The following is a 27,476-nucleotide window of genomic DNA, read 5'->3' on the forward strand; positions in this document are numbered from 1 at the left end:
ACTTTCGACTTTTGCAATGCAAAGGCATGAAAATAACTATTTGAACAAAAAAAGTTTTGTTACCAACCTCTGTTTGATGTTTACTAGCGTGACTATTTATCGCATTTCCATAGATAATCTAACTATGTGATTTTTTCCCTGATATATGAGTCGCTCTCATATCCAAGAATAACATGTACAATTTTGGACGTAACGACATTTGAATAAGTTTTTCCCAGGTGCAATAACAGCTTGTTAATAACAAGCATTTCACTGACAAGCTTCAGGTCACAGGATAATGTAGCTTAAATAGGTGACACAAATATACCTGAATCATCAACATGTTTAAAAGTTTGTTATTGACAACGGCAGACAAATCATTCACATAAATTGAATTGAGAATACTTGAGGCCCAAGGATTGTTCAATATATGACTGATGCCTGACACAAAAAACATCAACTAAATGTGTTCTAATGTAAGGCTGGAAACATTTGATAACATTTGGACTATTGGTTATGGTCATTGACTTTCAACCATTAGTATTTTACGATTCTAGCTTTGAATCTCGCCAGGGTCTTTCGATTTGGTCATTTGGACACTTTCAGCTGATTTACGGAACGTTGGTGGTTCTACTTTTGTGCTTGAAATAAAGCACATATGGGTATCTCAGGTCTCCCTTCACAAGTAAAGCCAAAAATGTCACCATATTATCTCTAATATCTTGGTGCAACGCAAACTTCAACCAAAAATGATAAAAAATTACAAAAATGGAAATATTGCATTTATTAAATTGTTATTATTCATTTTTTCATAAAATGTAATAAATTAATAAAAAATAAATGAATAAATAAATAAGTAAACAAATAAATATATAAAACACCGCCATTTGGACTGATTAAATGATGAGTGTAATAGACAATAGTTATCAGCACCTACTCAGACCATTTTTACACATATATATATTGTGTCTTACATTTGAAGGAATTCATGACAACTTTTCATGAAAATTGTACTGATTATAAAGTCTGTATCATGCAATCATGTTTATCTCCCTTGTTATGAACTCACAAATGGTATATACATGTCATCTGCGTGTAAAAAGGAATAGTTTTTCAGAAGTCTCGGCCTTCGGCAAAGTCGTAGTTAGGACATCTTTAATGTGTAACATATATGTGGGTAGAACAAACGTACACACACACATACACACACGTTAAACACACAGGCCAAATATTTGACAGAAATGAAATCTATAACGAATGCAATCAATTCATAAGTTTAAGTAGTACAGTTTGAGATTGTAGTGGACTTATGACCTCGAAATCACACATATATTTATGCTTCCTTCGTGTAGAGATAGCTATCTTGATGTCTAAATTTGACGGTCTTATCTTTAACCTTTGCCATTTCTTTTTGGAAGTTAAGCTGAAGGTAAAACTTTTATAATATTTTCTTGTATATAACATGTTTTTTTAGTACAATTGTGTAGACCAAAGCAGTATAAATGCTACTTAGCTAGTGTATTGTTTTTTAAGAAAAATAAAGTGACATTTTACCGATGATTATGTTAATCAACATTATATAACGTATGTATTGCATTTCATTCCACCCCTTCAGGTTATTTTGATATTTTAAGGAACCTTGAAAGTTAAACCGTTTTGGCTAACACTCATTTACTCAGCGACCACTCGTTCACTCTATGATCACTTGTTTACTGGCATCATTTGAAGCCCATATGTTTTGTGAAACATGTTTGGCCACTTTTGTAACAAGTGTCATTTGTAACACATGTTTGGCCACTTTTGCAAAAAGTGTCATTTGTAACACAGGTTTGGCCACTTTTGTTACAGATCACATTTGTAACACAGGTTTGGCCTCTTTTGTGACAAGTCACATTTATTTTTCCACACAGGTTTGAACACTTTTTGTACATGGCACATGTTTGTTATACGCCCCAAAAGATTTGGTGTATAATGTGAAGCACCTGGTTGTCTTTGCGTCCGTCTGTTAGCAGTTTTCATGTCCGATCTGTATCTTTTTAACTGGTGGAAGGAAATCGATACAACTTGGTAGAAATGTTAACCATTGTGCAAGTTTGACTTTCTTAAAATCAAAGTCAAGGACACAGTCATTTTGTTTAAATTTCAAAATTTCGTGTCTGTGTTTTTTGAACACATATCAAGAAATGAAATACTTTTGGCAGAAATATTACTTATAATAAGACGGTATGCAGAACACACGTCCGGGCTCCCTGAGATCAAATGTTACCTTGCCTCGGGGTGAACTCGATTTATAGAGACTAATTTAGGAAAACACAGTTCATTATGTAAAACTTTATTGTCTAAAGCTTAGAAATTTAGCATATAGCATTGCCTTATTGGTCTTTTTAAAAACTGATGTGAATCATGATCCTTGCATCAATATTGGTTTCTCGCCCAAGGGCCCACTTGATTTATGTAGACCTATATAAGAAAAAAACACTTATATTAATCATGTTCCTTGGGTCAATGTTAGCCCAGCTCCTGGGGTCACTTAGTTAATATAGTATTGTATGAGAAAACACATTTCAGTCTTATTTTGTGAAACAACAAAGCCAAAAGCTAAAATATTTAACGTCTGAAAAAATCGACATTGATCATGCCCCTGGGGTTATAATTGGCCATCCTCAGGGTCACTTGATAATTCGCAAAATATTTGAATCTGTGTGAAACTGCAATGTCCAGAACTTAGAAATTTGGCAAGTAGCATCAATAAGTAGATTTCTCAAAAAGTTATAATAGTTATGACCTTCGGGTCAAAATTTGCACTTGCCCCGAGAGTCAATTGCTTTAACTAGAATAAAGTATAGGCAAACATTTTTTTATCATTTTGTGGATGAATAATATGCATCATTATTTTGCACATAACATTGTCTAGTAGACCTCTATAAAAGTTTTATAAGTCATGCACTTACGGTAACAAATGTCTTTAACTAGAAGGTCATATAAATGTTTTATCATAAGGTTTCCTAAAAAACACTTTAAGACAGTGTTTTAATTGGGTCTCGGTGAAAGATTTGTTTTAATTACTCATACAATTTTACATTCGTGCGTATATTGTCCCGCCATTGCGGTGTTTTTGTTTACAAATGTGATCACAAGTACTGAAATGGAACTTATTCACATAACTTACATGCGTTGCTACAAATTTGTACAATGTAGATAATTTATGTGATACACATTACTGCATACTCGGCGCCACTTTCTTCAGTCGTTAAACATCTAACATGCTCTAAATTCTTCGTTAAAAGATTATTAAACACATGTGTGACATTTCCAAATAATAAAACTCTTATTAATTTCCAAGGCACAATTTGCCTTTAACAAAGGCAATTTATAAAGTCCTTTTATCAAATGAAACGCGTTTAAATGGATATAATGTTCAGTTTGTGATTGCATTAGTAGAAATATACAAAATTTATGTATACAAAACTTTATTATCAAACTGTCTTACTGATATGAGCCACGTCACGACAAAACCAACATTATGAGCTTGCAATTGCATGGATCTAAACCAGCATGAGCATCCGCGCAATCTGATCAGGATCCATGCTGTTCACTATCAGTTTCTCTACTTGCTATAGGGTTTTCTAAAAGCGAACAGCATGGATCCTGATCACACTGCGCGGATGGTTTTGTCGTGGCGCGGCTCATACATTTTCATGTTAGAGTTTTACATTTCTTTTCAGGCGTGATGGCGGGTGTCATAAATATTGTTTTGTGTGTAGCGTCTTTAGTTTTAATCGCAGGTAAGTTTGATATATTTAGTTATCAATTTAATGTTTTAAAAGACGAAATGATTTCTGAAATGCCTACTTGTAACATGATTATCTTATTTAGATACAAATTACATGTTAAGGTGATGACATAGTACTAGTACTTATTGACCTCGCCATTATCAGAAATTGACATTCTTTTTCTTTATTGCCAGGACTTTTTGTTTTGATACAAAATGTTTTATTTATCTTTACAAAAACTTATATTTCTTGTTTAATTGATATGTTTCACGCGGGCTTTTGGGATTTGTACTGTTCTTTATCTATTTGCCATTGCCAGCAATCTGTTCAAATAATATCTTTTTGAACCACCACTTTCTTTGAAAGTTCCGTGCATGAACTCTATACTCAGTCGATTAAAGGTTAAGGGACGTCGATAAACAAAAAGTCTTGTCTAATTAAAATAACAGAAGAGGTTTAGAAAAACATAATTTGGTGGAACACTTCGATTATTCAAATTCCCTATAAAAAACTGATGTTTCAAAGTCCGTCAGTGTATTTGGTGCTTTTTTACCTCCGCACTCTTTTCCCCTCTTCTTTTCTAATTTTCTACGTAATGCCACACTCTCTTGCGTGATGCCATATTCTATTGCGAAATTGTATCTTCACCTCGTCTACAGCTCCCCAGCTCACTAAACATTTTGGTAATTTCAGCGTTGCAATATATAGCAAGAATCTTTCTCTAAAGCACATTTCTCGAATGATATAACACTAATGATCTTTTTGTCAAACATATTAAAATATTTGTTAAGCAATGATTTTCTACAACTGGCGGCAACTGCTTACACTGAACTGACATTTCCATCTAGATGATGAAATTTGTTCCACATGAAATCAACAAATTATATTTCTTTTATCTTGTCTAATCTACTTATTAAAATTTTTCTATTCTCGAACTTTCTGACAAAACATGAATATAATGAGGTAGCGTAAATATCAAGAAACGTCGCTTTGTAAACTACCCAGAATAGAATAATGAGTTTAAAGACAAGTCACCAATGAGAATCAAGCTTACAAAAAGGAATTGTAAAAAAAAAAGATACCGGAAAGGTATCGTCATTACTCAAATATTTTAAACCTATTATAATTGTCCAATTTATTTGAGCGTTTGGAACACTTTGTGAATCATGGTGGTGGTCTTTAATCCCGTTTCAGTCAAATTCAAATTTGATATTCATTTTAAATCTCAGAATCACTTTCAAAACATCGGTCACATTTGCATTGGCAAAAATAGAACGTACTTTCTAATAAACAACCGGAAAACTATACCCCACCCCCTGCGGATACAGAAAGCAATTTGTTTACTATACTTAATTTACTTTTCATATACCAATAATTCATTTGTATGTTTATATACACAGCGGTCCAAACCGAGGCTGTGACATACAAGTGGGATCAGTGGACAAGCTGGACACATTGTAACGCCACATGTTCTGGAACAACGTACCGTATCCGAGCATGTATACGTCATATAACAAATGTATCTGATCATTCAACTGATATTTCACATTGCGGTAGAGGTGGATCAGGTCCTTTTGATTACGACAGAAAAAGCTGCGGACCAGTCTGCGATCGTAAGAAACATATGTTTTTAACATTGCTCTTATTTTGTTATAATGTTAAAGATTAGGTTGGTTTGTTTACATTTTTACATTTGTTTATGGTCTCGACTAATGGATTTTGTTCATTATTCTTTAAATCTTTCAATATCTCAATAATTAACATACACCATGTAACAGACAACATGGACAAAGCTGGCATACATTATTCTAATGATTCTCTTGTACATTTCCGGACATACTTGCAAAAATTGTGACACATACGTTGAAAAATGTATAGCAGCATGTAAGAAAAAAACCCAGCTGCAATGGATATTTATAAACCATTGTAATCGGCAAGTCATAACTTTGTTCATGGTATTTGATTATTTTTCAAATATTGAAAAATTAAAAAAAAAATAAGTGAATACTAGTAAACAGTCGTTTAATGACAACAGCGGCCTGATTAGGATCCATGCTGTTCGCTGTCAGTTTCCCTACTTGTTTTAAATAGCGTATGTAACAGCATGGATCCTAATCAGACTGCGTGAATACGCAGGCTGGTCTGGATCCATGCTGGTGACAAACGCAATATTTATTTTGTATACAGTAAGTCATTGGAGTCAATGGTCGACTTGGTCACAATGCAGTGCAAGCTGTGACGATGGAGTAAGGTATCGTGCACGCCACTGTGATCAGGGTGACACGTGCAAAGGGGACGTTTTTCAGCAAGAAAAGTGTAACATCAAGAGATGTCTTCATCGAGTTGGTACGTAAACAGCGTAATGATATAAAGAAATATCTTATTTAAATATGAGCCGTGTCACGACAAAACCAACATAATGGGTTTGCGACCAGCATGGATCCAGACCACCCGGTGCATCCGCACAGTCTGATCAGGATCCATGCTGATTGCTATCAGTTTCACTACTTTTAATAGGGTTGGTAAGCGAACAGCATGGATCCTGATCAGACTGCTCAGATGCGCAGGCTGGTATGGATCCATGCTGGTCGCAGACCAATTATGTTGATTTTGTCATGACACGGCTCATATCATAAAATAACTAGCAACTTATTATCTGTTCTACGTTTTGTTTATCATGATATATTAAAGGCCCACTTTGCCTTAAAATGGTTTTGTTTTATTTCTCTTTTATGCCATATCATAGTTTTCAAAACATTACTCACTGGCTAATTACCTAAACTTTATTTTGCTTCTGTTGCTTTTCAGCAATAAGTACAGTTTTAGTGATTTAGTATTTTGTATAGAAGTCAAATGGCTGCTTTGTTTTCATTCGTTACTTTAATGACAAATTATTTCACTTTCAGCGCTAATTGTTGCATATGATAAGCAACACGCATATGCTTAAACCATTATTTAAATCAAAAAAACTAATTTTGCTATTTTTTATAAGACTGAATGTCGTTTCTGGGGCTAAATGGACCTTTAAGTATGTACTATAATTTGGTTTCATTAAAGGCACATTATGCCTCAGAAATATATACTTACATTTTTTTTTTTAAAAATGGAAAAACTATGTTAATATTGTTTTGATAATGGATTTAGAGCACAGTACATGTTTACCAGGTGAAGAAAGTGTCTCTGAATTTCCAGGAATGTGTCGTAAAGTTAGCAAAATATAGATAAGGTAGTATTTTGACTCCCATACAAAACACTTATTTTCTATAATTATATTAATTGCCAAAAAGCAAAAGAAGCAAAAATAGTCTATATGGCAAATGTGTTTTTGACACTTATAAAAAGGTTTTGAGAAACAAATGACATTAAGTTGATCACGACTTGGTAAGCGTTGTGGCTTATAGTAAGCTAAGGTAAGACACTCTTTTGTCACGAAGTTTAAGGTTTAAAATAGGTTTTTACAAACAATGTGTTGAGACTTGTTCTGGGATTATTTTCAGATGGACTTTGGGGTGATTGGGCCAGTTGGGGTAAATGTAGTACGTCATGCGGTCTCGGGTACAATGTCCGCTATAGGACATGTGACAACCCAGCCCCGGCAGACGGCGGTGCAGACTGTGTAGGCAAACATGACCAGGTTCGTGTGTGCCCAACGGTCCATTGTCCAATTGGTAACTTAATTTTAATTAATAACTTAATTAATATTAGTAACTTACTTGTTTTAACTACACTAGATATGTGAAACAGAACTTTACCTTGTCATAGATTAATTAATTGTTTAATAATAAGTAGTGTTTTTTATTATTAAAATGTGTGTTTGATAATATTAACATAATTCTATTGTAATATATACATTATATATTAATAATGTAAGGCATGAATGAGAATGACCCAAATCCCCTTATACATGTTACGGGGTAAATGAATCAAGATGGGACCTCAAAAAAAAAAAATATATAAAAAAAAATGTCATTTTACATCATTTGCATATAACGTTTTTAAATAACTTTTTAAAACATTATGGATATTACGTCTTTCTATATTTGTCATTTATTGTAAGCAAAATTCTACATATAAAACCATTGGATAAGAATGTTTGAAACATTACGCAAAATAACAAGAGCAAGAATAAGAACAACAACATCAACAATAAAACAACCACCCCCTTTAATGGCCTAAAAACCCCACAACTTTATAAATAATGGAACAGTATGTTAAACAATGGTATTCATAGTCAATAGCTGTTACATATGCTATTTATTGTTTGCCTCCTCGTCAAATCTGATCCGCTTCTCTTGCATAAATTAAACTCTGACTCTAATGTGGCTTGACACGATGATTTTGAAAGGAGAGATGACATTTTCCACCTAGTCTCATTTTGGTACTTAACAATTAACATGTTTTTTTCTGATATAAATACTAAATTATATTAATGGTAGCCAAAAAGTGTTCGAATCCTACATCATGGACAGTGCAGGGCCAGACGTTGGCGCAGGATATATGACCTGTTTTAAACATTCCTTGATTCTCCATTATAGTTCATTTTTCACGTGAGCTAAAAATAGCAGGAAGTTTGACCATTTACTACCTAACATTCCCCAAAGGACCACGCCTCTACTAGAAGTATACCCACTATTGCTCAGGAGATTATAATTAATTACAATTACCATTGCCTTAAGCTTTGCAACAAATAAAAAAAGGGAAAAAAGAAAGATCGTTTATCATTGTATGCATTTGATAAGAATATTTTGCATTATGTCTTTTCAATTTTTTAGATGGCCAATGGGGTGATTACACAACTAATTCATGTACAGTAACATGCGGTGTTGGGGTGCTCGTTTCGGTGAGAAAATGTGATAACCCACCTCCTCAGTATGGCGGGGCTGAATGCACTGGTTCTGCCACGAAGTTTGAGAAATGTGTCAAGGACCTCTGCGCCGTTGGTAATATATAGATATTTCTGGTATTTTGCTTTTAAATTGTTGTTTTTAGAAAAATAATATCTTTTGTGAACTTATTAGGCCATTAAGATATGTTTAGAGAAATAAAGAAACTATTTTTTGGGCTTTATGGGCCTTAAAGAGAGGTTTTAAGAAATGCAGGAAACATTTTACTTTTTTGGACAGGTTAACATTATAATTCATTCCACATTTAGGATATCTTTATAATTCAAGATGGCAAATGGACAGAGTGGGGAAATTACTCAGATTGTCGAGTTGTCTGTGGGGACGGTCACCAGACCAGAACGAGAACCTGTACAAATCCCCCACCTCAGAATAGCGGTAAAGACTGTATTGGTGATGCCATTGAAAGACATGCCTGCAATAACGGCCAGTGCCCTACAGGTTAGAAGTTTGATAATCTATTTTCAAATGTATGTATTTTCTTTACTATGTTATAAATCAATTAAGAGTACACTTAAAACAATATATTTCATTCAGGTTAGGCATTAAGTTATTTGCAAACAATTACAATATTTTCGAAAACGGATAGATGATGTGTTAAATTAGTTTAAACTTAATTTATTCAATAAATTGTACATAAAACATTGACAAACATTTCATAACAGGAAATTCAGACTGAATTGGAAAACATTTACAATACTTATTTCAATTCCTTCCCAGTAAAGGTATATTTTCAAAATAAAGATACCAAAAATGTGGCGGTTAGATAAAATATTTTTGAATATACAGTGTAGAAAAAGTTGTATTGAACTTCTAATTATGCACAGTTTTTAAAGAACTATACAAACTAGACATAACGGTATTTGAATCATTTGTATCGTTTTTTGAACCAAGACCAATCTTTCAAATGCTTTCTTAAATGACGTCATCATTGTTATAACGTAGATATAAAGATATGTGACAAACAGCGTATTCTGAACGCCCAAATGAATATAAACTCAAACAGCACAATTGCTCCGACCACAGCTGTCTGTAACACGAAAAGTTCTGGGGAACCAACCAGTTTCTCGTTGCTCGATACATATTGCAGCGTCCCTGTCGACAGATCAAAATGGCGTCTTGGAATAAGGGTAAATTAATGAGTTTATTGTTATAGAAACAATTTGGTCATGAGTTTTGTTACACTTAAGAAATATGAGATCACATAGATGTACACACATTATGTTGTTACTCTTTACAAGCTAATTGTGAGAAACTGGTTTCCTCTGGTTTGACTTTGATACTGTCTATTTGAAGTTGAAGGCAGTATCCAAGCAACCAACAGTATAGAGCCTGGCCAGAATGCTTGATTGATTTTCTTGACGTGACGGCAGAGAAAGGGAAAGTGACAGAAATATCATGTTCAGATGCTCGTTCATTGGCTACTTTTTTCTAGGGGTTTCATATTGTGACAAAAGGGAACGTGTTTTTATATAAGAGAAAGAACATCAAAATCCCTCGGCAATCTGATTAATACTCGGGGGATACGCCCACTCGTACAAATCAGATAGCTTCGTGATTCGATACTCTTTGTTTAACTTGTCATTTATGGTTTTATTCAGATCTTCGCGTGGTATCATTTTTAGTATGTATGAGGTTATATGAATGTAGTCTATGCTTAATGATGGTCTATCACAAGAAGGAGCATTTGCTGTCGAGTACGGAACGGACCCTGAACATGTCACCAGATATTTTGAAATAAAAGTGATGATAATTTACCTCGAAGCAATTTCTGCGAAGTATTGGCCAATGATATGAATGTTGAGCTTAAAGAAGGTCAATGTTCAGCCTAAATGTACAGTTGCCCAATACAGTATGACAAGGTGCGGTCGTTTTGAACAGAACTGTTAGAGCCAAGCAAAGGCCTAATATGCCAAAAGTACCTGTAAGGGTCTTGTGCACTCTAGCACTTTTCCTCCTGGTCCATGCCAGTCCACTCGTCGTCAAAGAAAAAAGCATTAACCTTTAAATAGATACTTTAACTTATAAAAATAAAGGGAGATCAGGAATAGATAGATAGATTTATTTCGGCAAAGGAAGCATATACATAGTTGACAATATAACATAGGATTAAATAATGAGCATTATTAAATAGTATATCACATACGAGTAAAACTATGACATGCTCACCAAAACCAAGGATAACACAAAAAAGGGCAAAAAAGCTCTTATTTCCATTGTGGTCCTTTGTATTGGCGGCATGACATAGAGAGGCAAACCTTAATATAATCATGTTTAAAAATACTAATAAATCATAAAAATGTATATCACAGTCAAATCTTGAGTTAATGATACTCCTGTTTACAGCTAGGATTTAAAACACAAATTGTAATAAGATAAATGGCAGACAATTTAAAATTCTGAGCCGAAATATGTAAAAACATGTTTAAAAAAAATAAAATTTAAATACTGTTCATAAGATGACTTTTGATGGCAACCTTAAAACTTTGTAACCTGTTGATCTCCGTTAACTTTACAGGTAAATCATTCCATAATTTAATACCAGAGAAAGCAAATGATTTAGAACCCTGGCCTTTGACCTTAGGTAGACAATATCCACCCTTTTGACTAAGTCTTGTACTATAATTATGAATACCCGGATCAAGAAAAGGGAGAAAAACAGAATGAACTACAATAAATGGCAGAACACCGAACTGATATTAATACAGACAAACCTTTGTTAAAGATTATCTGTAAATAAAGGTCATTCAGTAAACAAAGGCCGTTTTGCAACAACCCTTAATTGATTGATTATAACAGAATAACCTCCAAATAAAGACCACTTGTCTATTAAGGTCATGTCAAGTTCCTCTTTTGGATGGGCGTTTTTCACAGGTTTTTCTGTATACCAGCTTCATATACAGCTATAGTTTGTACGATAAATATAAAATTTTAATGTATCTTAAGTAATTGTAATGACGAATTATCACGATAATTTCAGATTCATGATAACTGTGAGTTAATTCCCCTGTACACACCCGTAGGTTCATCAGATAACGGCGTTCATGTGAGAGAAGTTGGTGTTATGACTGACTGCTTCGGAGATACGCTTCAAGTAAGTATTCCTTTTCAAAGAATTGTTATAGTTGAAACAAATTGTGTTTTACTGTTAACATAGCATTTTAATTTTACTATAATTTCTGAATATGATTTATTTATATTTTTATATACTGTTTTTGGTTTGTTTCGTATATTCAATTATAGATAAATGTATACGAAGCATATGGAAACAGCTACTGTTCCTTCTTACTCGAATTCCATTTAAGTCGAAGTAAATGTCGTGTCCTTTGTACTTCGAGATACCGATAGCAAATTGTTCACGTATATTTATATCTACAGCATGCCGATACATGTAGCATACACTACTAATTTAAAATGCTGATCTTGCGCATGCATCAAATATTTTTTACTTTTAATTCTGTCGTTTTGAGCGGTCTTTAAGTTGTTATTCTGATTTATTTGAAATTAAAAAAGCAAGGAATCACGAATAGTCTTGTTACCATCATTAACAACAGTTACAACAATAACGACATAAAAAAGCATGTAACATCACGAAATGTGTAAATGGGTTTTACACTTTGAAGTTTACATAAGTTTGAGCGAAGTTAAATATTAAAATAATAACAAATAGCTGCATTGTTATAATTTAGATGCACAGTTATTAACTATTTTGTGTCGTTAAACCGCACTTTAAGGCTCATCTTCCGTTTTTTTATATTGCAGATGCTGTCATGTGACAGTGACGTCACAGTTAAGTCATACAATCTAACAAACAGTATAGCCAGTCTTCACATGATTCTGTTCGAAAACTGACACCACAGCGAAATGGCCTTGTTAAATATTGTATTATGGAATATAAATATTTATTCCCGAGGGTTTCTGTTATAATTTATTAAACCATTTTCATGAAAGACACATGTCTGTTTGCGTTTTTTTTGTCTTCATTCATTATCTGGACAAATAGGGGTGTCGATAATTCCTAAACAATTGTGTATGATACTACGTCATCGCGCACCTTCTAAATGCTCCCTCTCGGAACGTTAAATCCGTGGACTCAAAGGTAAAATACAATTTTATTATCAGACATAGTAAGGGTATCAAAATATTATGTAGCGCGCCAAAGAATGGCCATAGTACTTGAGATAATTGTAAAAAATGTTTATAGATTTATTGCCTGGTTTTGGCCTGAAAACGGGATAAGTGCTTTTTTTCTTTGAATGCTCCCCCTCGGACTTTTCCCTGAACAAATAAGAAATAAGGTTGAAAACATTCTTGAAAATTATTTTTAACGTACCGGAACATAAACCGAGTCATGTTTACACAATATCTATATTGTTTTCAAATAAATTCCATTCAAAAGTTAGTTGTTCCCATTTCTTTTACAAAAAATGGAAAATGCTCCCACTCGGACTCGATTCCAGAGATTCTCCCACTCGGATCCACATATATCACGCCGGCAAACTGTCGCTCCACTTCAAAATTGTGATGTACGGTAAAACGAGCGAATGGCATTTCCGAGACATCGTCGGATACCCACGATTGATAAACATGTCACATAACATGCAATCAACCGTGGGTAAAATGAATCGGTTTGTGTCGATATACAGCAGCAGGTGCGTAAAATATCTACCAATGACATCGCGTTTAACAAATCTATATTCTTCAACAGCGGAGGTAAAAAACAATAAGAAAAAAATGGCAGCGCCCACTGTTAAAAACTGTTGCACGTGTCTTGCTAAAATCATTTACAAAAACTATCGCCAAATCAGTTCTTTTGCAAGCAGATATCAATCATAAAGGAAAAATCACGCTGTAAAAGTAAATTATCTATACTTTCTTGCTGAAAATCGTTTAATTTTTCGATGTTAAACTTTTTACGTCGTCTATGGTTGTCGCAATATTGTCTGTAATACCGAACGTCGTACAGAACGAGTGTTTTGATTGGTTTTAATCGCCTCATGAAATCGTGATGCAGCCGCCTTTGACACACGTCTAATCGACTGAATATCGGCAAAAAATCCCACACCTGATGAATGATAATGGTTCGGCCGTGGGTATCCGACGATGTTTCCGAGAAAGAGCGGCCGATTTAAACTGATAATTGTAAGTGTTGTTTATGTTTCTTGTCTTGTTACTTATTGATAGCCTAAAACAATCCTACATGGAACTACATTTTCCGTTTTTCGAAACAATACAACTGAATAGTATATGAATAGTAAGACAAAAACATAATTATCCGTTTAAATCGGCCTTTTGCTCTACCTCGGAAATGCCGTTCGCTCGTTGCGACAGTTTGCCGGGCGTGTATATACAGATTTTCGAAGCACATTACCTTTTTTAGCTCACTTTTATGGATTTTTTTTCACAAATTGTACACCATTTTGTCAATAAATAATGTGTTTCGCGACATTTATTTTTTTCCCTATTTTTTTACAGAGATCACTTCTTTGATCCTGAAGAAAGACGTCGTCAGACAGTAATAAGGCGCCATGGCAAAGGTTCAAGTGATAGGATCACTTTACCAGAACGTGCACTTGGCTTATCCGAAGAGATTATTCAAAATTAAAGCCAACAACAAAGCTAGCGCTATAAGTCTTTAAATGGACAGTTTGGATCTTTAATCTTAAGAATAATGTGTTGTTGAGATGTTAAAAAAATACATTTTTCTGATACTCTTACTGATAAAATTGTATTTTTCCTTCGAGTCGACAGAATTTCTGCAAAAAAATTGTCCGAGTCGGACATTTAGCATGAGCGCGATGACGTAATATCCTACCATTCAAAAGATAATGTTTGAAATTTGCCATGGTGTAGGTGAAACGCTAGCACACAATAACCAGTGGTTCAAACCTATATATATGGGATACTATCCAATAAATAAATTCATCACCTTTAGTTTTTGCATATTCTTATGCTCATTATGAGTATACGTTCTACCAACGTCGTTACAATATTTTAGATTTTTTCAATTTAAATTCATGGCTTCTGTTGGTCGGTAAAAATTTAAACATTCTATCCAAAATGATATAATTTGATAAACAAGACATCGTAGATTGCGATATCATCCACACGCATGTGACATTCACCTTTTTAAAAGAATCAATACACGTTTTATGTTAAACACTACATGTACAAAAAACAACAACAACAAATGCTGTAACAAATTCTAATATTAAATATTTACAAAATTTATCCCAGAGTTATTTAAAAAAGTAGCAACTTTGAAAAAAATATTCTATAAGAGAAAGTGATACTTCTATTAAAGGCCAATTAAGTCTTAGAAATGCTTTAATTTTTATTTCACAAAAGCGTTTGATTTTTGGAGTTTTTGGTATAGTTTCCGAAAAAAAATAACTCATTGGCCAATTACTAGTACCTGAACCCTCTTTTTTCATCTGTTGTTGTCTGTGTTCTTGGCAATTAGTGCATTTATAATGAATAAGTATTTTGTTTGGAAGTCACAAAACTACTTTGTTACCATTTTGCTACATATATAACAAATTATTTTACATTAACGTTCTTCAGATGATATTTATATAACATGCACTTTACCCACTATTCAAACGCCATAAAATTCACGTTTGCTCTCTCTAAACTAGTAGAGAAGTAAAAAGTTATTCATTTCTTAGACATAATGGGCCTTTTATGTTTTAATTAGTAGGTTACACATGATATAAATGTAACACAGCAAGGAACACCGCAGTTAACAACAGTTCAGATATTGCAAATAAAAGGAAACACATTCTATCAACCATACAAGCAATGTCTATCCAAGAATATTCTGGGCCGTAGGGTTGTAACGGCTGCGTAGATGAAGTGTTCGAACCGTCAGTAGAAACCGTAACATCCGAAGAAGTCCGCGTGCTTTGTGCACTGTTCATTCTATCAAATACCTGGTGGCCGTTACGCGGTCTGGCTGCCGTGACCCGCCGTTTAGCGGGGTTTTGCCTATACCCCCGGTTAAAAGAGGGAGGGCTAAACCACGGTATTTCTTTGGGCCCCATTGGAAATCTGCCAGAGAATAATGTCCCGTGTTTTGTTCCCCGGGTGCTTCTATAATGCGTGTCGTTGGTAATTCTGTACTATTGAGTGACGTCTGTAAAATTGAGGGAGGGGCGTGTTTCACTCTAAAAAGTAAACAACCCATTCCTGGAAAAACATCGACGTTGGGGGGTAGCCTTTAATTTTTTAAAACCGACAGGAGGACGCTCGTCGCGGTCTTTTTTCGGTCCCAGACTTTTCAACGACGACTTGCCAACTCAAAAGTCAAAAATTGTTAATGAAAAAGAAGAGTTAAAATGAAGAAAACCAACCCCTAAAAATAAAAATATTGAAAAAGAAAAACTTGAGGAATTAAAATGCTTTTATGGAATGAAACCGCCGGTGAACCCCGGATGAAGATTATTTTTTTTAAGAAAATCAGGACATAAAAAACAGACGCTTTTTTTGTTACACAGTGGGTAGTAATTTCCAAAGAAATTAACTGTATAATCATTAACACCGTAAAAAACATGGATAAATTTTTTTATATTGAAAATTACATTTGACCATAAGGATTTATGCCCTTAAAGGGAAGCGGTGGCATAATGGTTAATTGTCTGCCTCTCAAAACCCAGAGCGTGAGTTCGAGCCTCACTCAGGTTCAGACGACATGTTTCTTCATATGACATCAGTACTGTTTGGTTCCATTGGAAGCGGATTTGAAAACGATTAATAATAAGTTGCAAGGGAAACTTGCCTTGGCAATCCCGAAGCTTAAATAAATATTTATACTGAGCCCAATGAACTTTCACCGTGATTAAAGCCCGATATTTTTATTTGAAGAATTTGGCCATATATGATTTATACTGAGCCAAAATGAAATAATGTCTTAAAGATAAAAATTAACCAAATATATAAATATAGTGAAAGGGGACAGTAAGCTTTTACTTACTAATTGCAGGAAGCTTGCCCTTGGTAAGCGGGATTAGTGAGGTAAACATTGCCAGGGAGATAACATCGAGTATAATTATGCGTAAGGAAAATGAAGATTTTTCTCCCTTTGTTGACGGAAGTATAAAGACAACCAAACCGAGGCTTGATACCAGAAAATACGGGACAAGCAACATCCACAAATAAAATGAACAATTGCGCTGAAGTTTAAATGTGAATCTGAAATAAATGAAAGAAATATTTGACACACATAAAACCACAATATGTTCAATAAAGTAGATAACAGCGGCCATTGCAATATATACATTAAATTTGTGTATATCCGTGCTCTGTTTGTAAAAACCGAATTTTAATAATTACATAAAAAGCCTGATTAACAAAATACGAATAAATAATATATAATCGAGAAAACTTATTTACAAAATGAAAATCAATTATATTACAAATGACTGGTGTTAACGTGATGGTGACAGATATTCCGTTTCTCTCGTAGTGAAATGCCCAGTCCATTGAAATTCGAGTTACCGCGATTCAACTGTATGTAAAAGATGGCAGTACATGGTACTTACTTTAGCAATGTTTTCGGGAATTTTCCGTGAAGGTCAAGCTGATCTTCAGTCTCTGTAGTTGTTTCAAACACAGTCCATTCGTCATGGTCGATAACATTGTCCAGTTTTATGCTGGTAGAGTTATGTGACAGAGTTACCTCCGTGTTGTCATAGGCAGCACTTGTCAAACCTGAATACGAGAGATTGAATGAAACACACACAAAAGAAAGAAACAACAACAGCAGCAGCAACAACAACAACAAGTATGCATGAATATGAATATTGATATTTAAGTGCATATATCTTTAATACTGTTAATTTTATGATTTATGAGAGTTGTTTCGTAAAGATAATTTCCGTCTTGTTTTGTTATACTACAAATGATCGTATTATAATGTATACATAACTATATACGACTATTGTCCCTTACGCACACGTGGAAGACAATTTTAGCTTATGTTTTACATTATTATTTGTCCTTAAGTTATTGAAACCATAACTTAGACCAATCCGCAATTAAGACAAAGACTTATATTATTTATGACAGACCAAAGAAAACCAAAGTTTTATTTTGTATTGCATCAGAAACATAATCCAAAATTATCACCACCAACCATCCAATGAGCTGACCAGCCTTTCCATTCACCATTTTTATATGTAATTAGACTCCGAGGATAAGTCGATACACGATAGCTTGTAATTAGATTAACAAGTACAAAATTATCTTTTTTTTGCTTTACCGTTTATATATCAAACCTTAAAGTGACGTTATGCCCGCCAAGGGTATATATTGAGTGAAATTGTGAAAGTCAAACAAAGCTTACAATTTCACAAAATTCCCTTCTATTCTATAATTTTCCTTTGCATGGTCGATATATAACTAACATAGCCCAAAGAAGTTTCTATAAATATCCATCGAAATGTATCTGTCACGTTAAAATTATAAAAAAGTGGGGCAGTCTTTTTATATTTTAGGCAGATTTACATTTTATCCTGATCAATTTCAAATATGAACTGTTGGTCAATCTGCAATAGTGATGGTTAGTCTTTTAAAATATAAAACTTGACAGTTAAAATATGAGCACAATGTCACTTTAACATTTTAGAAAATATGCATTCTAGAATATTTTGATATAAAATGCCAACTTACGTATATAGCAGGTCTGTCTGTCATATGGGAAATATGTCGGGTCAACCTCACAATGCACTGTAAATACCCCACCTGGTTCCCAAACAACTGAACCGGAACTATCTACCCGCATTTGCTGCGATACGTCATCTAAAATCTCAAATTCATCCGCCCTGTAATTAAACGATGCCGAATGATAATTACCGGAGAGTGTAAACTTTTTATTTCAACCTTTAAACTTTCTGAACTCCTATATGCTTGATCATAAATATTATTTTTCTATTTAGTTTGGACAGAAGTGCATATCTTGGTTTTATATTTTGTAAATAATTTTAATATTTACTGATACAAGTATATAGAAATGTCAATAATTTGCCTGGAAAAATTTAAACATGATAGTGGTAATTACATATCTAACATAGATTTAAGACAGTTCCCTGAAAGGTGGTTAAAAGGAGGTCGCAATGTATAATAAGTTATTCTAACACGACCCGCATTTTTCCCTAGAAAAAGAAGAACAGAAGAACACAGAAGAACAGAAAGTGTGTGTTATTATGTTTGGAGTTCGGATGCGAGGCTACGCCCTCGTGATATAATGATGCGCATCCGAACGACAAACAGTGATGTTATTGAGCGATAAAATCACTGTTTGTGATATATTATTTCTTAAATAGCATACCATTTCAGTAATTACGCAGTAAATTTTAATTCATTTCGCAGAACAGAAATAATTATTCTGGAAAAATCGAGTGAGCAAATGTATATTGGTATAGACAAACATCATAAAGTACAAAAATGTATAAAGCGGAATCCATTTTGAGCAATATGATAAAATAACTTTTCAATTTCAATATTGGAGGATTCGTAACACTGTTGCTTTGCTCGTAACACGTGCATAAGACCAGTTCACCATGTTGCGATACAGTTTGTTTACTCATGTATTGACACAGTTATTTTATATGTTTTTTTTTCGTTTTCTAATATATACAGAATACTATATGACTAAGTAATTTTCACAGAATATCATCTTGAGATTACAACAACGAAAACGTCGACTAAGAGTTAACCATCAATCTGTTGGAGTCCAAAATGGCTGGCCTTTGTTATCAGTATAAAACCAGGCCAGCCTTGACATCCGTGCAACCTAATCAGGATTTTACATAAATGCCCATTATGCCTCAGAAATACTTTTAATTTTATTTCTCAAAAGCGTTAAAATAGTTGGTGTACTTAAATAATTTGGTGTATCGAAAACGTTACTCATTGGCCAATAAAATGTACCATATTTTTCATCTTTTGGTTTTATATCAAATAGCACAGTTATAGCGAGTATGTATTTTGTATTGAAGTCAAAATACTACTTTGTTTTCACGACAAAATATTACACACTTAATGCTACTTTCTTCAGGTAAAAAGCATTTAGCAATCTCTAAAACCATAATGTAAACATTATAAAATTCATGTTAGCCCTTTCTTTGTTTGTTTGTTTGTTTGTTTCATTTTACGCCTTTTTCCAACAGTATTTCAGTCATATAGGCGGGTAGTTTCCTAACCATCGTTCCTGGAGAGTTACACCAGTACTAGACTACCTTCCTCCGCGCTAAACTACCAAAGCATCTCCCGGGGATCGAACCCACGCCAGAGAGGTAACTGGATTAGAAGTCATCGACTCTAACCCCTCGACCACGGAGGCAAGAATTAAAACTTTATTTGTTGCTAAAACAAAATGTGCCTTTAATTATTGTATTTAAATTGTAAATGCAATGTTCTAATACTATGACGGAGTAAATCATTTAAGATGATCATCTTTGAGTAAAATGTTTTATTGCAAAATTTATTGAAATCTATAAAATTCTAACTCAAAATGTTTTATTTGAATAAAAGAACGTACAAACTATGCATGAGAATTCCTTATATTACGGGTTATGTAAAGTTTTTTTTGTAAAGTCACCACTTAGTCATAACATATCTGCTTTGTGTTTAGTCAAAACATACTTATTATATATTTACAAAAAAAACAATCTGTGTTATAATTATCAATATTTTCAAATAAAGTACAGTATACCTACAATAGCTTAAAGAAACGTTTAATGGAATATTTTGATTATCAAAATGGGTCATGCAAGCGACAAATAACACGAATATCATTAATCATTTCTATGCAGGTTTCGAAATTCTACACCTGTATTTTGGTCCAAATATTTTATGAATATTTTTTCTATTGTTTAATAAATAGGTCAATGTAACGCTATCATAGAACTTAATCTCTTTGTGCTACAAGATTTCTTTCTATGTCATGTGGTTGATTTAAATCTTTTATATTAATGAAAGCAAATAGAATGTTAACTATTTAGGTAGGACTTAGTTTTGACAATCACAGGCGTGTAGAGTCACTATATATGACATACATCTTTAGTCTTGTTTTATGTCAATCGTAACAACTCGACAATCTCCGTGAATTCTTGAAGTCGCCCGAGGTGTTCCGATTGGTTTTATGTAAATCCGGTGATCTTTCTCGGACTTTGCTTTACTTTCGCGCTTTAGATTTAGTACAATTCATTTTAAAATCCAGAACCCATTTTCCGATGACATTTTATAGTCCATAGTCCGTTTTTTCCAGGTTTTACACACGTGGAATCTTTCTCAACTTAATACAGCGAGTGACATTTTCAAAATGATTAAATTGCCTCAGTTTGTGGCAATTCAGTTTTTGCAAGAAAATGGTATAACATCTTCAGGTTGCTGATATTGTAATGTCACAAGGGACTTATCTTAATATCTTTTTTATTTGCTACTACAAAAGTTGATTGACAATAAAAATCTTTGCATGGACAACATTGTTGATAATGTCTGGCTTGTTTCTCATTTAGGGACACATTTTCTGTTTACCGTTTTTACCTAGGGACCATAAGCCTGTTTTCATGGAATGACACCAACGTGTCACATGAATAGTTCCATGATAACTGCCATATGAATACATCTGTGAATGTTTCAAAATAGAAAAATAGAAAATTTTACCAGGTTATGTTAAATGTTAATTTTGCTTAAGTCGGTGTTAGAGGGCATGAACTGTAGTCTATGAACAGACTCAATCAACATTTTTCCGTGTCGAGCTTTCTTTACGGGTTCTGCTATTTTTTTCAGTCTCTCAAGTACTTGAAATAAACAGAAGGGTTAGATGAAAGTTAAAAAGGCGATGTTGTGACCAATGTTCATTCAGTTCATTCCATTCTTAAAGACGAAACTGATATGGTGTCTTTACCTTTTATCATGATTAATAGGACACCTATCCGAGTATGTCACTTGATGGAAGAAAGTTCTTTATGCAGATTGATGCGATGAATGAAGTCTGTGACTACAGCCTTGTGTTAGGGATAGACGTGCGATGATTATTTAAGAACTGATAAAGGTGCTTTGGGAAAGTGTTGTCATTCATTCAAATGCTTATAGCACAAAAGCTACAAAACATTCAATAGAGCCTAATCTTCAGAAATGACAAAAGTGATACGATTTACAGCCATGTAAATCGCAGCAAATGTAAATATGTTCCCCTTGGACAATGCTGAACTAAAACATATAATTTAATATGACAACAATTACCAATCCTATAATAGCTTCCACGTTATCGTTAGTAACCAGACCTTGCGTCTACAGACCTTTAGTTATTTGGAAAATGATAAAGTCCTGAATAACACTGAATGTTAATGATATGTCACACACAGTAAAGAATTTTCAAGACTTTCAAGACTGAATATGTTAAGACTATACTTAATTGACTATTGACACTCAAATGATGTACTGTTATACATTTACGCAATACATTATGTCTAGGAAAGTATCTCATACCCTTTACCTCTAAAACTTGCAACTCCATTTCTTTTCTAATTCAAACAGATGTCAATGGGTATTAATGTTGCTTCAAAAGATATAAACATGGAAATCCATTCAGCTGACTTTTAGCGGTTAACGATTTCTGTACAAATTAGCTACCCTTGACGTAGTAGACAAATTATGTTCTCAAAATCAAACAGATATTTCCAAAAGTATCAAAGCATGCTAACTAAACAAATGTATTGTATAAAACCTCGTAAAGTCCCTGAAGCTTTCAGTGATTTTTTTTTACAAATGTCTGCAAACTGTTTTACGCGTATGAATGTAACGAAGTGTACAAACTAATAAGTAAGGCTTACGTATTCTCTACAGCAAGCTGTGGTTTCCAGCAATATTCTTTAGTAAGAAACAAATAATCCACATTTCCATGATTGCTAGGTGTCCATACAAAAGCAGTGTCTACCCATGACTGTAATATAAAATTGTCAAATATCCTCATCAGTTACGCAATGTGGTATGATTGAAATAGTATGTAATTTGTTTGTGTTTTTACTTCCTTAAATGTATAATAACGTTTTTTGCACATCTTTATTATTCTGAAGAATAGAACATTAAGTTTGCTTAATCTTAATTTGTCTTGTGTGTTTTATATTTTTCTGGTTCTTCGAGGTCATTGAGTTCGATAGTTTATTGTGTGTGAGTGTTTTTTATTGAATATTAGTAATACTGCAACATGTCCTTACGCCGGTGCTAGGGTGCCTAAGAAATGTTGCATCTTACATTTTCTCATATGGACAGACTCAATGACACCGACTATGCAGTTTTCTCACTTTTTATGTTTTTGAAGACTCTCACCTTTACCATAGTTTTATATTAAAATCAAAATATCAGTTATTCAGAGACTAATAATAATTATTTCATGAGAAACAAACATTGCACAAATGTCATAGTGTCAATTAAACGAAGACAAGAAGGCTGATTATAATTATGCAAATACGTCAATTATCTGTTCGGGTCATATTATCGTCTATTTCTTTCTATATCAATTTGAGCTGAATTCACTTTAGATTTCAAAGATTGACTGTTATAATGCAGATTGGCTTACAGCCAATATTGGAATATGTTAAAGATAAAATAAAATTTGCAGAAATTTTAAAAAGACTGCCCCACTATTTTTGTAGATTTTGAACGTTAGAGGTTAATTCAGTATAGCTACAAAATTACATAAATTTCTTCTGGCCACATGGTTATTGGTTATTTATCGTTCATGTGAATTAAATGATGAAATAGGAATGAATTATTAAAAAGATGTAAACTTACGTGATATTCACCTTTGTTGACTCACTATATACCCTTGTGCGGGTAATTTGTCACTTTGAAAATCAAAACAGATGTAGAAACTAACAATTGATATTAAAATCTAACTTTTCCGATTTAAATTTTCATTTTTTCAAAGTGTCGATAAAGACAAAACTAACTCACCACAGAAAACCAGCCTGTCACAGAAAATTTCCCAGTTCCGATGTCCTATGAGAAACAAAACAGTAGTTAGTTTGTTTTTTTTCAAGAAAAATCAGATAATAATAAAATTACAAAATATAAATAGATCCCATAATGGCATAATCAATAAGAAAATAAAGTACATGATGTGTTATTATTTAATATTTCTATTTATTCAATTTTCCAAGATCATGGATGAAATAGTCGAATAAAATAATAACGGGAAAAAAGGTCGTTCTGTAATGTTTTTTTCAGTCAACATGTTTTATTTGTAAGAGCTCGTTTTTGAGTTTCATAAACATAATATTATCAAGTATTCTTAGTGAATCACTTCAAAAAGGTTTTAGAAAATGAAATGTACAAATTCTTACCGTTTAAAAATTAAATACTTTCACGTGAAGCCTATGTAAATAACAAAAGTTTAGATGGATGTGGAGCAAACAACTGTGACGAAAAACGTGACAAAAGATTTTGTGTAGAATTCATAATTACCAGATAATTGACGGAGGTAACAGCTAGGGATACGGACACCCTAACATTACTGTCTGGTCGAATGTTTGCGTTATGACCGTACGTTAGCGAGTTGAACAGATTCTGGGAGCTGGTGTAGAACGGTGTAGAGGTATACACTGAAAAATAAAAAAGACAAAGTGAGATATTAAGACTAGTACATTCTGAAGATTGCTTTTAACATTTTAAAGAGATTTATCTTAAGAGTTTTTTTTCAAAAAGTTATTCAACCAAAACTATATTGTTGATATAATTTTGTAGATTATATCTCTGTAAGTCACTTAGCGTATGCACACGAATAAAGTTTTAAATGGTATATAATGTTTCGGAACTAAATAATTATTATAATACTGTTATTTGAAGTTGAGTTTTAACTGTTAAGCAGTGATTTTGTGAACGTGCTATTCGCTCATTAGGAAATATGAAATATGCAAACATGAATGATAACAGCTTTTGAATCAATTTGATTGAGCCTGTTCACGACCCCTAGCACCGGCTTAAGCAGACTTCAACATATAAATAATTTGAATTTAGAAACATCCGCGGCGGTTATCATAGATCCTCCAATGAAACACTTTCGTACCATTCCAGAAAAAGAATGCGTGAGCCCAAAATGAATGATCAATAAACACTTAACAAACATTTAACTCTTCAACGGTTGCATTTGTGTGCTTTAATTTGGAATGGTTAATTCAAAGTTTAACGGATTTCAGTATCAAAATGCAAAAATATTTATTGACATGGTAGGATCTGATCAGACTAGACAGCTTTTCTACAAATGATTTGCTGGTTACGATTATATCAATTCATCTTTCATAAGTAAGTAAGTACAAATTAATTTTAATTTTGTCAGTTTATCAATTTATCTATAGCTCGTATGGAAATAGTCTAATTATCGGTCTGTGTATATCTTTCGCATAAGCCACGATATTGTTTTAAACACATCTCGTAGTTTGCTTTTTTTTTTACAATTACCAGTACTATTTTTTATAGAATATATAATCATATCAAAAGTTTATTACAAGCCCATTATGCATCAGAAATGCTATTATTTTTATTTCTCAAAAACTGTTTGTTTGGTATCTTGTAACAGTTTTCAAAACCACACTCAATTGATATATAAATGAACCATCTTTTGCATCTTTAGGTCTGTTGACAGTTGGTATAATTATAGTACAATAATATTTTGTATAGAAGTCAATCCTGTTCAGCGCTACTTTTTTGCAGTTGTTAAACATTTAACATGCTCTTAATCTATTATTCAAACATAATTAAACACATGTTTAACATTCTGAGAAATTAAAAACATATATAGCTTTCTTAGGCATGATGTGCATTTAAGGTATTACAGACCAGTATAATTTTTTGGTGCTATTTCAGAATTATATTTTGTAAAAAATATTCATATTTTCACCTATCCAAAAATTTTTTGTTTGAATAAATTTATGAAGCTTACAAAACCCTTTATACTCTTTTAACAAGTAGCTCATTTTTGTTACATTATATTCTCAGTTTATTTTTTAATAAGACATACAGTGAAGCAGCAATATTGTTTAAAATAATTCAGAACACCGACAATAGTATGCAGTGTTGACACATACGTAAATAAGTTAATTATCATCTAAAACTTAAATGGTTAAACAATATACACACTGTCTATTATAAAAACGTATATTATAATACATGTATGTATTTTATGTAAAACATTGACATTACCTAATAAAACGATTTATTTTTTACTTATAAATGAAATATTGAGAAATATTGACGAAATAAAATGCGTTTCTTTTTCATTTTCCATATTTTCCCTGTAAAAAATTATTTTTCTCTGCAGTGAAACATATTTTCCACATTTTCACTGGTGACTTGCTAGACTTCTTTCCTTTAAATTCAGCCAATACACAAAATTTAAGGCAAAGTCTTTCAAAATACAATGTCAAAAAGAGAAAAAATTATATTATAAACAGAAAATTAAAGTAGTGTTTTCCTTTAATTACAGTCGTAGATTTGTTTTGTTCTTGTGGTATGTAAATTACATATTTCACTCGTGGCTGCCACTCATGAACTATTAATTTTCGTATCACTCGATGAAAATAAATCCTGTATTTACAAAAAAAAAAGCCAAAAAAAATTTCTCATATCGGCCTTATAAGATATTAATATTATGAAGTCTACCTTGTAACAGGATGAAATAAACATAATAATATTATATTCACATAATGCGATAATACAATCATGACATATACTAAATAAAGTAACAATAGTATTATTCGTATGAATGACATATTTAATATTATGTTGTTAGTAATAAAATTATATACTTGGTATATATCATAATTCTAGTGTTATATTTGGTATATATCATAAATAATTATATAAGTATAACACGATAAAAACAATAGAAACCACTCAGATCATATATAAAAACATTTTTCATTTTTCTTACCATTGTCAGAAAAGAATACAATTATGTACAAGAGATGTAATATCCAACTAAGATGGTATTTCATATTTTCATAATAACAGCTTGTATGCTATTTTATACATAAATTCCTTCTAAGCATCACGATTAATAATTTCATTGTTAACACTAAATTGCTTCACCCTTACATTCTTACACCATAATAAAATAACTCAAAATCAACTCGTATTTTAACCGAAAAACCAAAGGACACAAAGGAACTAATAATTATTCAGCCCAAAACAATTCTTTTCAATCCTTTAATGCCATTTCGCTTCATTTGTCTTTACCTAAAGATCATTTTCACGCTAGATCTTTGAGTAAAAAATAAAATACTTGATTTTTTAACAAATTTGCCATTTAAAATCAGATAGTAAAATGACAGTTAAAACAAAGGATTCATAAAGATATTTGAGATTGTTTACAAATGTATACATGAGAAAGTCTTTTGTTTGTATGTAATCAAAGGACATAAACTATATTGTCTTTCAGAATGCTATCAGCTAATTATTGAACTATTGTTCCGTTCAAAAATGCTATTTTGTTAATAATTTCCTTACTTGATTGTTTTAACTAAATATCGTAGTTTAATATACCGAGTATATCTTTAAAAAAATAAATACATTTTGTAAATAAAATTTGTATTGATTAAAACAAACGGTTAAAAGATTACGAAACTATATACAATCAGGTTTAAAGAAAGCTATATATCTACTGATATTTTGTTTATCTCGTCCTTTACTCTATTTTGTGAAGTATTTCTATTTCCATTTCCTTTGTAATATCTTTTTTTTTAATTTAAATTATTCATATTGCCACGAAATAATCATTGCCGAATGTCATGCTTGTCAAATAAGTTTTGCTTCTCATTAT

General features: G+C 32.6%; 2 protein-coding genes across 3 annotated transcripts; one reads left to right on the forward strand and one right to left on the reverse strand.

Annotated features, from left to right (window-relative positions):
- The first annotated feature begins 1,309 nt into the window (after positions 1-1,309).
- LOC132746611 (hemicentin-1-like) lies at positions 1,310-12,605 on the forward strand. 2 transcript variants are annotated; one of them, XM_060735819.1, is made up of 10 exons: positions 1,310-1,408; positions 3,705-3,764; positions 5,153-5,365; positions 5,940-6,098; positions 7,250-7,420; positions 8,525-8,692; positions 8,924-9,094; positions 9,599-9,783; positions 11,634-11,747; positions 12,416-12,605. In XM_060735819.1, exons 2-10 carry the CDS (start codon positions 3,710-3,712, stop codon positions 12,503-12,505), a joined length of 1,326 nt encoding a protein of 441 aa, XP_060591802.1. In that variant the 5' UTR covers positions 1,310-1,408; positions 3,705-3,709; the 3' UTR covers positions 12,506-12,605. The 2 variants fall into 2 exon arrangements, with proteins under 2 accessions (XP_060591802.1, XP_060591803.1); XM_060735820.1 differs by lacking the exon at positions 1,310-1,408 and adding an exon at positions 1,539-1,563.
- Positions 12,606-16,617: 4,012 nt separating this feature from the next.
- Positions 16,618-26,832, reverse strand: LOC132746612 (acetylcholine receptor subunit alpha-like 2). Its single transcript, XM_060735821.1, has 7 exons — positions 26,589-26,832; positions 24,125-24,261; positions 23,615-23,659; positions 22,492-22,601; positions 18,323-18,474; positions 17,194-17,362; positions 16,618-16,843 (listed from the first exon to the last, which is right to left on the reverse strand). The coding sequence occupies exons 1-7, from the start codon at positions 26,650-26,652 to the stop codon at positions 16,618-16,620; spliced, it is 903 nt and encodes a 300-aa protein (XP_060591804.1). The 5' UTR covers positions 26,653-26,832.
- Between the last annotated feature and the right edge of the window lie 644 nt (positions 26,833-27,476).

This window comes from Ruditapes philippinarum, unplaced genomic scaffold (genome assembly GCF_026571515.1).
Source record: "Ruditapes philippinarum isolate M1 unplaced genomic scaffold, ASM2657151v2 ctg1759_1_1_1_1, whole genome shotgun sequence".
NCBI classification, from domain to species: Eukaryota; Metazoa; Mollusca; class Bivalvia; order Venerida; family Veneridae; genus Ruditapes; species Ruditapes philippinarum.